The sequence below is a fragment of the Pagrus major genome, chromosome 15 (genome assembly GCF_040436345.1).
Source record: "Pagrus major chromosome 15, Pma_NU_1.0".
Taxonomy (NCBI): domain Eukaryota; kingdom Metazoa; phylum Chordata; class Actinopteri; order Spariformes; family Sparidae; genus Pagrus; species Pagrus major.
This window is the reverse complement of record NC_133229.1, coordinates 14,435,981-14,450,606: the sequence shown is the minus strand read 5'-3', so window position 1 is coordinate 14,450,606 and position 14,626 is coordinate 14,435,981. Positions and strand designations below refer to the sequence as shown.

General features: G+C 43.6%; 1 protein-coding gene across 1 annotated transcript in view; it reads right to left on the bottom strand.

The window, feature by feature from the left end:
* LOC141009724 (cadherin-23-like) overlaps positions 1-14,626 on the bottom strand; it is a 163,818-nt gene that overhangs the window by 23,366 nt on the left and 125,826 nt on the right. The window contains exons 20-33 of the mRNA XM_073482415.1: positions 13,942-14,014; positions 12,886-13,002; positions 12,356-12,468; positions 12,074-12,181; positions 10,011-10,200; positions 9,507-9,652; positions 8,990-9,209; positions 8,300-8,452; positions 7,942-8,055; positions 7,301-7,449; positions 2,482-2,542; positions 1,827-1,975; positions 1,358-1,493; positions 347-735 (exon numbers count right to left, since the gene is read on the bottom strand). Coding sequence (XP_073338516.1) covers positions 347-735; positions 1,358-1,493; positions 1,827-1,975; positions 2,482-2,542; positions 7,301-7,449; positions 7,942-8,055; positions 8,300-8,452; positions 8,990-9,209; positions 9,507-9,652; positions 10,011-10,200; positions 12,074-12,181; positions 12,356-12,468; positions 12,886-13,002; positions 13,942-14,014 — 2,118 coding nt within the window. The remainder of the gene's footprint in view (positions 1-346; positions 736-1,357; positions 1,494-1,826; positions 1,976-2,481; positions 2,543-7,300; positions 7,450-7,941; positions 8,056-8,299; positions 8,453-8,989; positions 9,210-9,506; positions 9,653-10,010; positions 10,201-12,073; positions 12,182-12,355; positions 12,469-12,885; positions 13,003-13,941; positions 14,015-14,626) is intronic.

The window sequence follows — 14,626 nt, the reverse complement described above, 5'->3', positions numbered from 1 at the left end:
AAAGATTCCATACAAGATAGGAAATGTGACATTCAAGGAGCAAGAATAGAGGTAGAGAAATACCGACGCATCACAAAAATCAACAAAAAAAAATCCCCATTTCTCATCTATCAAAGGAAACAAATGACTTCAAAGCAAACAAGCTCTTTGATCAGCTTACAGTCATGCAGCAACAAGAGTGCTAGCTTAAATCACAGAGGAAGAGGTGTTATTGAATCGCACTGCGGTTAATGGATGGAACATATTTGACAGAAGGTGGGTGTAGTCTTTGAAGTGTACAAAAAAGAAGGCATGTACATTGTGCTCATATCATCAGGGACCTTTCTTCCACTGCTCCCCAGCTCACCGTGACACTGTCTATCTTGAAGAGGGCCAGGGCAGCAGGTGACGTGTCAGGGTCGAAGCGGTAAGTCAGCTGGTTCAAGTTGTCGGCCGACTGGGCCTGCACCTGCACAATTTCTGTCCCTGTGGCGATGTTCTCACGCAGTGAAGCCTCGTAACCGGCGGAGAAGAAGGCCACGGCTTCATCCAGCTCATTAAGCAACGTGACATAGACGGTGCAGAAGCCTTGGTGGAAAGGTGGAGCCTGGTCGGTGGCCGAGACATTCATCAGATAAGTGGTCTTGGTCTCATAGTCCAGGTAGTCCACAGTGGTAACCAGGCCGGTGCTCACATCCACCTCAAACTTGCGGTCTGAGCCGGATACAAGGGCATAAGCAACGGCACCACCATCACCTGAGCAGGAAGAAGGGGATGGATGTTAGGGAAAGTAGACAATACCACTTTAACCTTGCATCTTTCAGCTACTGAAGGAGAATGAAATACTTACTAGGATACTCAACTTAAAAACTTAACAACATTGTTATACCAAAGCTATATTTACAACACAGCAACAGCTTCCTCCATTCTGTGTTTTATTTAACACAGTTTCCGTCACCCTGTTCTGTTGCCGATGTTGTGTTTCAGGCCTGCTCCAATGTTTTGGAAAATGTATGTCACGGCACCAGATGCGTCATACAGTTAACTGAAAAACATTTTACAACATGGGAAGTGAATAGAGGAAGTCTGTACTGTGGAGCAGAAGTGGAGATTTAAATGCCAGTTAAAGGGACGGCCATTTTTTGTGTGGTGTGATATAACAAGGCGGATAAACTGTAGGGGATTTGATATTCCACATTGGAGTGGCACCCACTAGTGTAAGGGTTGGTGACCTGCAAACAACTGAATCACAGAAGCGCCACCCGAGCAGAAGCTGGAAATTTTAAGCCACAGTCAGCTAAATGTCTCTTTCTGTTTTGGGTAAAACCTGATGTTGAAGAGTCGACAGCAAGACCTGACATCAAACAACTGGACTCACCAGTGTCAGGGTCTGTGGCACGCACCACAATCACAGAGGTGCCGATGCCAGCTGTCTCCCTCAGGCCCAGGCGGTTGTATTGTTGCTGAGTAAACACTGGCAGCTCGTCATTGGCATCGTCCACATATATGATCACCTGCCGGGGAAGACATACAGTGTGTGCATCAACTATACATATCATCTTTGAGGAAATGGCATGTGCTTAAGACCACAAGCATAAATATCACATATCCTGGATCTCCTTAAATCTACATTTCTAGAATAAATTTGTTATTATGAATCAACAGGACTGTGCATTTTTAAAAAGTAAACCACATTCTTCTTTTGAATATTTAAATCTTCATTCCCTATAATAAGAAGGACCAATAACTTCCACAATACTGCACATATATTATGAAGCACTGGGATGAAACTTGCACATGTAACAGCTTCTTCCCCATTCTCCCCCAGCTATCCTCCTCTTCCTCACCCTCACGGAGCTCCTCATGCTGCCCTCATCACTGTTGTAGGCCTCCACTTCCAACATATGGGAACTGCTGGTTTCTCTGTCCAAAGCCCTGAGGCCTCTTGTCACCAGGCCTGTCTGTCTGTCTATGCTGAAGAGTTTGTTGCTGTTCCCTGCCACGCACGCATGCACGCACGCACGCACGCACACACACACAGACACACACACAAACATAGAGCGGAAGAGAGAGAGAGAAAGAGAGAGAGAGAGGGAAAGTGAGACAGGAAAAGACACGTCTACAAAAATGCACATTTTAGCAAAACATTTAATCCAGTCTGGGTCTAGACAATTTTAGTTGCTTCCAATGCAATTCAACGTTTCAAGAACCTGTCATTACTGGTATTTTCACTGTGGTGGGAGTTGCCTCATACACACTGACTGCCTCTAGACAAGAGAAAGAGCACTGGAAATGTCAAAAGCTTGAATCACTGAAACTTTTTCTTGGAGGTCTTGTTTTTTTTGTCACTCATCAACAACACAACCAAAAATAAATGCTTTAAACTAGCATATCTCGGGAGCCTGTTCTTTCAGTGCAATTTGCAAAGTGCATTTCTGTGAGAAAGTAGACAAAGTGAGCAAAGACCACCTGGGAGGAAAATCAAAGTAGAGCAGCACTTACCAGTGAGGATCCTGTACAGAACTCGGCCATTCTCCCCCTGGTCTGCATCTGTAGCTTGAACCTGTAAAGACAATCACAAGCATAGAGTCGGTACAAAGTGACACAAACAAATCTACAATACTCAAACAAAACCAACCCAGTCGCCAGTATAAAATGCTGGCAGTAAACATTTCTGCAAACCACTGATACGTCCACATTTGTATGTGTCATAGGCCGACATGCCATATTGATTCTGTTATATCATGTTTACATTTCATGTTTATAGCCTTGTGGCCCCTTTTAATAGCCGGAGGTGGACGGGATGGTGGTGGAGTAAGGCTTGAAACCACCGGATATTTTTAAGGAGACCGCAGGACAATATCCAGTTGAGTTTGCGGTGACAAAACCGGGCAAAACCGGACATATTCAGCTGTGATTGTGGCTACCAAAACAGGTATTTTAAGCAAAAACAAGATGTTTTATTCTAACCCTAACCAACTGGTTTCTGTGCCTAAACCTACCAAGATCATAAGCACAGTGTTGTCGCAAGATAAAATAGAAAATTCAACCTAAATTCAATCCATCGTTGACAACATTTATTCTGGCGATTGGGACAAAAAACATCTACCATGGTGCATCAATGCCATGAATCTCTCTTTACACCTGCTACCATTACAGAGTCAGAAAACACTTCTCATTTTGCAGTCTGACACGGTACAGATTGTAAAGCCCCCTGAGGAAATGTGATTTGTGATATATGACTCTATGAATAAAACTGACTTGACAATGGCAGGAGTGCAAAAATATGCAAGAGACAATACATCTCTCATTATGTGAGAATAGAGCAGTTGGATTTAGTTACCAGAGAGTCTGTTGTTCAGTGTTTACCTCTGGGGTGTGTTTATCTCCATAAAGTCACATGATAGACTGTACATTTCATACAGATTTTCTTTTCTACAAACAGATGGATAAATCGGTATTCTCCCTCATTCACCACACATCCACTGGTGCCCAGTGTCTTGTTGCCACAACAACCCCAACATGGCTTGGCAGTCAGTCTGTAATGGTAGAACCTCTCTCTCTCACAGGCAGATAGCCAAAAGCAGCCAAAAACCTAAACCCAGCACAGACAGCACGGCTCCACAGCGTACACAGATAAATAGTGCAGCATGCTGGGCTGCTGGTGAATGGGCCATGTCATAAGACTGACTTCTGAATCCGGAGAGGCACAGAGCCGCTGGCACTGGATGAGTTCATGTCACACCCCGCTCCTCTGTGGATGTGTCAAAACCTGTGGAGGTGCCTACAAAGTGCATATGCAATAGCATACAGAGACCCACACTCAAGACACTTGAGCACATGAACGTGAACTCTGGTACGCACACACACACACACATACACACACGCGCACATGCACACACACGCACGCACGCACACACACACACACACACACACACAAACACACACACACACACACACACACTCACTCTGCAGTCTCTCTCTCTCTCTCTCTCTCTGTCTCTCTATCTTGCCCTGCGTGTCCTCCTTTGCTCTCTCTCACTCCCCCTGTGAAGAGGGGCCCAACTTCAGTCTCATTAGCTTTATAAAGAGATGTGGAGAGAAGAGGAGAAAGAGGAGGAGAGGGGAGGGGGAGACGGGAGAAAAAAGAGGCTGGGGGGTCAGATTGGTGAGTGATGAATAGGGTATTACACAGCGGACTGCACCACTTAGGCCATAAAAGGGGTGTATAAAGTGTAAGACTACATTGCAGAGCCAGATGTTGTAAGTGTAAGCATGTGGCGTGTAAGCATTGGGAGATTATTCACTAAACCTCCGCGTGGTTCAGGAAACACACTATTGTTTTTGGCCTCCTGGGATTAAAACAACAGTGACATTTTTTAATCGTAATGCTGTTCCCCACATTTTTACCCCCTTTTCCTCCTTGTTCCCCTCTTCCTCCCCAGCGTTTTCCCCTCTGTCTCTGGGAAAGCAGCAGTTTAAGGGGGGAAAAACAAGTGTGTGGAGCCAAGAAACAGGTCTGACCTCAGTTACTGGAATTAAGCAAGGTGCTGTTTTTAAGAGTGTCTAAAGTGTGGGTGTGAGTATACATTTTTGAAGGGTTTTATTTCAAATTACTAAAGGTTTAAACTGGGAAAGAAATGTTAATTGCTTAGCATTTTAGAAGTAAACATAATTCCACTCTTTCAAATCTTTTCAGTCCTAAGATTGCTGACAATCTCCTTTATGTCTCTTACAAAATGTATTTATGTCTGCGGTGGAGTCTCAATTTGGAATTTGAAACCCTAAAAGGCATGTGAGCTGCTTGACATGTGCTTGAGTCACAGCACATTGTCTAGGGGAGTATATGGAGACTGTTGCATCCAGTTGTTTTAGTTTGATGAGGACTTATCTGAAAAGTAGTTTTGAATGTTAGTGAACAGAGGCTCCACATTTGACATTTATGAGCTGTTCCTGTGTTCTCCATTCATTTGTTCTACCACTATGCAAATAATACAGTGAAAAATACCATAAATCAGAGAGCAATCAAGTGGCAATAAAAAACACAAACCCAAACGAAACTAATAGGGAGTATAAGCAAGAACGCTACTAAGAAACTGGAGAACTTGCGAGCGCATAATTGGTCAAACTTTACAAATGTGAATAGGTTAGAAAAAGTGTTCCTGAGAAGACGAGTTTGGCTGTTTCAAAACTAGCTGAGTAGACAGATCTGTGGGAGCAACAATGTGGGGTGATAGAGAGGGAGAGTACCTAACAGCTAAGCTGCCAAGCTTAAGAGCAGCGTGCCTAATCACGAATATGTGCAGCACAGTCTACAGTATGTGTGGGTGAGGAGGAAAGTTTGTGTTTGAATAGTTTTGTGTGTGTATGTGTGTGTGTGTGGCATATGTGCTTGCAGGCGCTGACTAATGAACTGACTCTCTAACGAGCCATCCTGCTCCACTGGCCTTTTCACAGCTTTCCTGGCATTTGGTCTTAAAAATAATTTCACGTCCCAATGTGTTTCCCTTAAACCGATAAGCCATGCTTTGTCTCCGCTGAATTAAGGACGATGACATTTACAAATGTTACTATGCTGAAGATGGGGGTGCGCAGAAGAGAGGGGGGATAATTGGAGACCGGGGTTGGAGAGGTGGGTGCCTTGCATTTTACAAGGGGCATTTTAATAAACCCAATTTGTTTTACATTGAAGAAAGCCTGTCAAGCATTGACTGTTTTGTAGTCTTTGATTTAATAGCTACATAATTGCTGCAAATGCCAAACACTCACAGCATCTGCATGTGCATGCAGGCGTTTCTGTGCGTATTTGTGCATGTGTGTGTATGTGTGTGTGTATGTTTATCATAAGCCCTTGAGTGTCTGATCCAAATAAAGTGAAAATGAACCCACTCAGCTTGGATAGGCTTGGTTAGTGAGGCAGGGAGCTGCTGTGGCACTTTGGCAGAGGCTGACCCCAAACACACAGAACACAGACACCCACACGCACACAACATGCTGGTGTAGACCTATAATCTAATGTTGTTTTCTCCACCTAGGGCTGAGACAACATGAACACCACTGAACCAGGCTCCAACTTCACCTTTTCCTCCAACACAGAAAATGTCACTCTGTCCAACGTGACCACCACCACCACCATCTTACAGCCTCCATCCTACTCTTCAGACAACTACGACCCAGAATTCACCATCATGGTAGTGCTGGGCTTATCACTGCTGCTGGCTGGGTTAGCGGCCTTCCTGGCAGTGTGCAGGCCCTCAGAACAGGATGGGGATTCCGAGGCGAGCTGTGGCCCAGGGGAGAGCTTGACCCGTGGAAGAAGCCGGTCCAGTGAGCCTCAGCTCAAGGTGTGGAAGAGGCTGGGCTCATATCGGCGTTCCTACAACTTCTCCTTCAGAAGACCACCCCATCGCAGGCCGTACGAGCGTGAGAGCACACGTGCATCCCAGTCTCCAGCCCGACAGACACCACAGCCAGAGGCCAGCGTGGAGCCCCACCTCACTATGCCATGTCTATTTGACTATGTCACTGAAATCTGACTTGAGGACTGGTTGAGGGCTGACTGACTGAAAACAAGCAATACACGGTATATTTTCTGGTTGGTGCTTTGAACACCACTAATACCAATTGTGTAGTACATAAAAGCATACTTTGAATGTTAAGCAAATAAGGTTTGCAACAAAACGAGGCTTAAAAAATAGGCAATCAAACAGCCGTTGTAGCAGGGTTTACACATTTTTTTTTTTATGACTGATCATTTCACCCTCTTTGACAGGTAACGTTGTTGTGCATAGATGTTCTTTTTCAGTAGATTCACAAGACAGAAAATGGAATTGATCCGACAACAACTCAACTTGATTACAATTCTCTCAGTAAGAATTTGATGCATTATCAAATCTCACATTCAGCACAGGAATAAACTGGATCTGATTTGATCACATTACATTTTTTAAGGCATATTAAAGCAACCAAACAAGACACAGTGAGAAATAATTCAACAGCAAGGCACTACTTCACAGAAGGACTTTTATTCTGAAGACCAAACTTAGGTCTTAAAAATGACTTATAATCACATCAAAGTGTAGGCCCAAGTATCATCTGTCTGCTAATTCATGTACATTTAGACAGATACAGGGTATCATTTATAGTACGATTTCATGCTGGTCTCAAAACCTGATGAGTTACCAGTGCAGACAAGACAAATACAACCTAAGCCAAAAAGAGACCCCTCTGTACCTGATTCTTTGTGTTTTGTGATTGTTATGTTAAGAAATAAAGTGACAGCTTGTTGCTAGGTGTGTTTAGCAGTGTGTGTGTTTTCTACCTGAAGGATGCTGGTTCCTCGAGGCACACTCTCTAGTATGCTGGTCTCATAGCTGTTTTGCAGAAAGATGGGTCTGTTGTCGTTAACATCCTGCACCTCAACAAATACAGTGGCTGTGCCCGTCCTCCGACTGCCTGCTGGACCATTGTCTACATTCAGACACAGAAACAGAAATCATTCAGGTTAATGCTAATTTTAGGGGCAGATGACTGAAATAGACGTAGGCATGGCTCATTAAAACTTGGGTCATTTTCAGCTGCTTGTGAATTAGGACAATATGTGTAATTCTGTTTCTCATGCACCGTTTTACATTATCTATGCCTCCTCTCCCCTCTCTTGTGTCTCTGGCCCCCTCTGCAGATAAGCCAGCTTGACTCAGTGGTTTCCAAAACAGGAAAACCTCAGAGTTTTTGTTCTTTCTTTTCAAACAGGAACAAAGGCAGTTGAGCAATAGTCTGAAATCACTGCAGATGTGCAGGCATCGCTTTTTTTCCTATCAGTGCTGTACAAGAGTACAAAGGAGCAGCTTTTGAAGATCACAAACAAAACATGTCTGACTATAACACAGACTGTAAAGTGAGGATGATAAGAGATGATAAAGGTTTTCTATCATTATGAAATGGTATGAATTCATGACACACCTATAGCTTCTACAACCAGAGTGTACGCTGCCTGGGTCTCTCTGTCTAGGCCAACCACTGTCCGAACAACCCCGTCTCTGAAGCCCACGCTGAATTTACCGTCCTGATTACCACCTAAAAATACAGAACACAAACACATTTACAAATTAATTTACAGCTTATTAGTTAAACATACCAATTCACACACACATAGTATAGCTATAACATGTAAAGAAGCATGCAAGAGGAGCTCACCTCAGACACAAAGTCACACAGAGATGGATGGATGGACAAAGGTACTGTATGTGCACAGTCCCCATAACTGTACAACACTGTAGTCCACAAACATACAAAAACAAGCCCGACTGTGACCTCTGACCTGTGATGAAGTAGCTAAGTTCAGCGTTGAGGCCAGCGTCGTTGTCAGAGCAGCTGAGGCGTGCTACAATGTGGTCTCTAGGGACACTCTCCTTCAGGGAAACATTGTACACGCGGGGGTTGAAGGTGGGCGTCTCATCATTTACATCCAGAACTGACCCACGCACACAAACACACAGACAGAAAGACATGAGGACACACAGATAGATGTACATGAGGACAAATAAGGCAGCAGGGTGGTGCAGTGAGTAGAAAGATTATTGCTAAATCAGAAGATCTGGAGACTCGAAATACTAGTTCTAGCCCGGCTGTGCTGTTCTACAAGGGACAGATGAAACAGATCTCTGCGATACAGTTCAAAATATTTTGACATGTCTGACTCATCTGATATTTGAGAAATGCCAGGAAACCTTATTCAGGTTTTCCATTCCTTTTTTTTTATCAAGTTCACAGCAGTTTGTCTCCTTTTAGGATTTTTTTTTCCAACCAGCAGGGGGTAGCACTGTTAGTAGAATCTCAGGAGAGAAGTCAGCAGTTAACTCTCTAATGAAGTAACTCTTCATGTCACGTAGAATCCAATCATACCGTGGCTTGGCAGTTTCATATGTATGCTCATTTCAGATAGAGCAAAGTGAAATAATAATATAAAAGAGCTTTCTCATCATCATCAGCCACACTTGCAGACTCCCACCTGTGACAGTGAGGGTGGACGTGGAGGTGCGAGGGAACCTCCCGGCATCATATGCAATAATTCTCAAATGGTACTGTCCAATCTGCTCACGATCCAGGACTTCCGTGGATGTGAGAACACCAGTGGTGGTGTTCAGGTAGAAGTCGAGGCGAGGCATTCCCATCTGTAACGCCATTGTAATCAAACCATTTTTATCCTCATCTGGGTCCTCAACCTGGATCTATAGTAGCGAGAGAAGGGACGACACGGGGGAGAGAGAGAAAAACCAAAAAAACCCACCACCAAATAGGTTATTGAAAGGACTAAAAAGAGAGATGTGTTAATAAAGTTTTATTTTATTTTTATTTTCAAGTATTGCCAGGAACCTTTTTGAAAATCGTATTTCAAAAACATCACGTCAGGAAACTGCTTGTTTCAGAGAATTTGCACCCACAAAAAAGAAATCTTCATCTTTAACACTTTTTATCATCATTTTATCATTTTCAATCATTGAAAATATAGTTATATCATATTTTACCTTAAAAACTGAGGATCCAATGGACAGCCCCTCTGGCACTTCAGCCACAAAGGGCAGGTTGAGGAAGGTTGGGTCGTTGTCATTGAGATCCAGCAGGTTGACAAACACTGTGGTGCTTGCTGATGCACGCAGTGGAGGTATACCGCCTAAAGATGGCGCCAGAGGGATATGTAAAGACACACACACACACACACACACACACACACACACACACACACACACACACACACACACACACACACACACACACACACACACACACAACCCACATCTCACGGTCAAAAGAGTTTATTAGCCACAGTAAAAAGTTTCATGGTCAACATAAAACTTGAGGAATGAGGCTTGAAGAAAGAGGCTAAATGCTCAGAATTGAAAGCTCTCTGCTGAGAATGATATAAAACTTTACATTTATACCAGCTTGCTTACAGATGGTTTAGGTGTTTCATGAGTAAGACAAATTTACACAAGTGCAAACGGGCATCCCACCACACACACATTACTCACGGTCGACAGCTGAGATTACAATGGACCTCATGAGTGCTGCATCCCTGGAGTTGGAGCTTTCCCTGTCCAGGGTTACCCCACTGGTTCGGATCTTCCCTGTACTGCTGCTGATGGTGTAGAAAGGGTTTTCTGGACTGATGCTGTACATCACTGTCCCATTTTCTCCATTGTCAGGATCCAGTGCCAACACCTGGATGGTGGAGAGAAAGGAAAACCTTCCTAAGTACTCTGGCCTGAACTCTCTAACAAAAGGTTAGTTAAACTGTGTGGTTTAATAAAAGTGTGTTAACAAGGAGAACTTAAAACTGTGTAGACAGGAAGATATACAATTCTGGGGAAAAGAGTAACAGGAATTGTAATAGCAATGGTATAAGTAAGAGCAATAAGCACATTCCCAACCCCAGCATCTTCACACAAAACCCCTTCCGACTGCTCTAACACATCAGTCAGCTAAAAGAAAAATGGTAACGTCTCTTTTCTGACACAAAGTGGCAATGGGTGATGAATGTGTGAAGCCGGGAGCCTGGCTAAAACTCTGGCTGATTTTTAAAGAGCTGATCAATTATTCAGTATGCTGAGTAAAAACGCTAGAAACTGGTTAATTGGTCATTAGAGGAACAAAGGTTTTGGAGGTATTTAATTATTAAGGGGACATGGTAGGCAGGCATCTCAGAGGCCCATTGATTAGCAACTGCACAGACAAAGGTAGGTGATATAAGATGTGGGGAAGTGTCTAGCAGCGGCCAGTTGAACTGATCAATGCTGGCCTGAGCAGAGCACATTAAAAGATGGTGAGCTAATATATTAGCCTTGTCTATTGAACTGCAGTGCTGGTCTGACGACAGAGTGGAAGAAAAGAGAATATTGTTTTGAAATGAGATATTTGAGGGTGCTGACTGTGTATGTACAGGTGTTGAATGTGAAAGGCTGCAGTAGTGATGGTGGGGTGATCTGAGGTTTGAGTGGGCTGATCCTTGCTCCGGGCGCAGCAACCAAATTCATCGGCTCGCTGGACACCTCCAGGAGGACTCAGCAGGTGGCCTCTTGTCACCATGGAAACACTGGTTGGGCCAGGGCTATATTGGGGCCAATTACAGGACTGTAAGCCTGGGTGGTCTGATTTATTGAAAAATGGTCAGAGAGGTAACAGTGTCTGTCCACTGAGCGCAGAGTCACATATGGTATGCATTGCATCGTTGGATGCACCGTGAATGAACTCACCTGACGAAAACCTACAAGAGAGCAGGAAAAGGTGGAAAGTGTAGCAACGTTTGAGTAGTCCAACACTTGTATGTTGAAATTCTCTTTCCCTATTATTTCTCCATTCCACTCTCTTGCTCTACAAGATGAGTTCTCGCTTCCTTTTCTGCCTAGCAGCTGAATAATTTGCTATGCGTATGACTGCAGGCTACATTTTAATTAGCAATCGGACTCCCTTAATTACACTCACTGACGCCTCTTTAATTAATGGACAATCAGGGCTTAATTAACAACAACACACTGCCAAAGACACCAGCAAGACAATGAGAGAGTTTGGGCTAATATTAGAGTGTTTACTCTGTGATGACCTACGCAGTGATGGCAATTTGTTCATCAATAGTGAGGAGTTTGCATGCAGATGTATCCTTCAACACACATTTTTCACATACAGTGTATACACATGCCTTTAATGAACTTCCAAATCAAGATTGTTGTGTCACATCTATTTTCGGTATTCACATTTTGATCTTTTTTTTTATTAAATCACACCTTTTGCCTAATCTAAGTTTGCAAACTCAGAGTAAACAAATTAAACCACAGACTAAAATAATGAATCAAAAAAAAAAAGACACCGCTGTAGGATACTGGTGTTCTCTCTACATCACACTTGCGTTTAAAGTAGAAGCCAACATTTCAATAAAATTAATTCCTAATGCACCAGACACCGCCTAGCCTTCTCAAAATAAGATAAAATGCTAAGAACTTTTCTCTCCCATTGTGTTTATTTGTGTTGTTGATGTTACCATGTAGTTAATCAGCTATTCAACCAGCTGAATGACCAAAGTTAGGCTCGGTGCACTCACAGAGATAACATCAGTGTTTATTGGACTCATCTCCACTACGTTGGCATGGTATGGCTCGTCTCTCCACACAGGGACGTTGTCATTGATGTCCAGGATGGTGATGTTTACCTTTAACAAAGCGGGAGTGAGGGAAATCAGAGTAAACAGGAAGTGAAATATTTATGATGTCAGTCCTATAAGAGACTTTTAACCATCATAGTTCAAGGCAAAACGTCATAGTACGATATGGAATACAGTTTTACTCCAAATGATAATTGAATAAACAGCTGGAGGTAGGATTACCGTGGCGATGCCAGTCTTCTGCTGAGGGCCCACCCCGCCATCCACAGCTCTGACGATCAGGATGTACTCTGACTTCAGCTCTCGGTCCAGCAGGGCTGTGGTGGTGATCTCGCCTGAAACACACACAGAATCGAATAAAAAAAAATATGAAATGTGACAGGCAGACATGACATGACAAAGCAGCTTCTAATGTCAGGATGAATTGGATTGAAATTCATAACCACAAATACCCACGCAACCCAGCCACAATCTGCATCCAAGCAGAGGGAAAAGCTTAAGAAGAAAAATAGATAAAGGAGGTGCAGACACAGATCTAAATAGGCACAGTCATTTTCAGGACAAGTATGAAGTGACGGCAGAATGAGCTAAAGAAATTCAATTCTTGGTTAAAAACATGGAATCAGATCTCATAAAATTATGTCTCAATTACCTTTCAGAAAACACATACACACACGCACATGCACACACACACGCACGCACACGCACACACATACACACACACACACACACACACACACACACACACACACCTGAGCGCGAGTTGAGACGGAACTGAGAGGAGCCCTCCAGGGAGTAGATGAGCGAGGCCTGGCCAAACTCCCGCGAGGCATCCAAATCAGTAGCATTCACAAGCAGCACAGTTGCCCCTGTGGAGGAGAGGGAGGGATGCAGGGAATAAGACAGAAAGAAAGTAACAACTGATGGAGTGGGAGAAAGAATGGAAAAAATGAACTGAGTTCTGGGGAAAATGTGAGAGGAACTTACTAGAGAGGAAAGACAGCCATAGAGAGACAAGCTGCAGAGACAGACTGAAATGGCATTCAGAGAGCTAATTTCTTCACCGCCCCCATCCACAGCTCAACTGATGGCATGGCAGTGAGTGGGTTTTATGGATTAGTGGATTATCAGCTTGTTTGGCACAGCCCAAACTTGGCACAAGCCTGATCAATACCCCGGCAGGCAGGGGGATGAGAGGCTAGCCAGAGCCGCAGGGCTAGCCCTGAGCTCAGCCTTGCAGTCCAAGCCGTGGGCCTCTAGCTCAGGGCCAAGCACTTTAGCCATAGTCCCCTAAACCTCAGTCATAGCTCAAGCCGCTCAACTGTTTGCGCCTTCAAATCGGGTCCGAGACACAAAAAGTGGCCAGTGTCTGTTGGAGCTCAGAGAGAGAAAGGGGCGGTCAAACATCTCATTTCCCTCTAGCGACTGGAAACTAATCTATTGTCTGGGATAAAAGAGTCTTCTGAATGCATGCATGAGAATGAATATAGCAGCCAGTGATTTTGCCTGGAATAGTCAATATCCTGCATTCTGGCTGAGCATTTAAAAACATTATGCAAAATCAAAACAAATAAGACAGTAGAGGCCAGAGGAAGCAAATAAAACAAAAACATAAAAAACATACCCCCAAGAAAGCAAAGCTATTTGTTGAATATGCTAATAGTGAGGCAATTCAAGTAAGGGGTGACTGTATGTGCTGCACACACTGTTTGAGCTGTTTGGAGTGTTTAAGTGCTGTGCTGGTTATGCAGTCCAGAAAATGCATTCCGGCAACTAAACTGTAACCCCAAATGTATAAAGTGACTCACCAGCAATAATGTTCTCGGGGATTTTGACGATGTAGGACGGCTTGCTGAACTCGGGTGGGTTGTCATTTTCATCCTGGAGGAGGTATAAACATCAACAACAGCTCAAATCAACGTGCTAAACAATGGGGAAATGCAAATGGCAAGCAGAGAGGGTTTGAAGCTGTCATCACACATTAGCACTGAGATTAACATATTTGAGAATTAAGATAGTGAGAGCACAAAGTGTTTTCAATAACAGTAGTAGAAATGGTAGTATCTCTTCAATAATGGCTACTGAGCTGATTAAACTGGAATCTATATAGACCACTTGGTTTTTAACTGTCCCATATTGTAGAAAGTGATATTTCCATGTCTTTTCTGAATAAAGCAGGTCTAGGTGCTACATAAAATACTATGTAAATATCAAAACGCTCACTCCAAAGAGAAATGCACACTGCCCATATTCATAAACTGTGCCATTAAACAAACCGTCAGGACTTCCGTAAGGTTGTGATGACACAATCATACAGTCACCACCCTCAGCCATGACCACAGCATGGCTGCGTTTGCAGAGCTGATGCAAAATTATGGTGGGTGGTGCCTGCTCAGGCTTGTGAGAGCTGACCAATCAGAGCAGACAGGGCTTTTCAGGAAAGGGGCCTTAAAGAGACAGGCACCAAAATCATATGTTCAGACATAAGGTGAA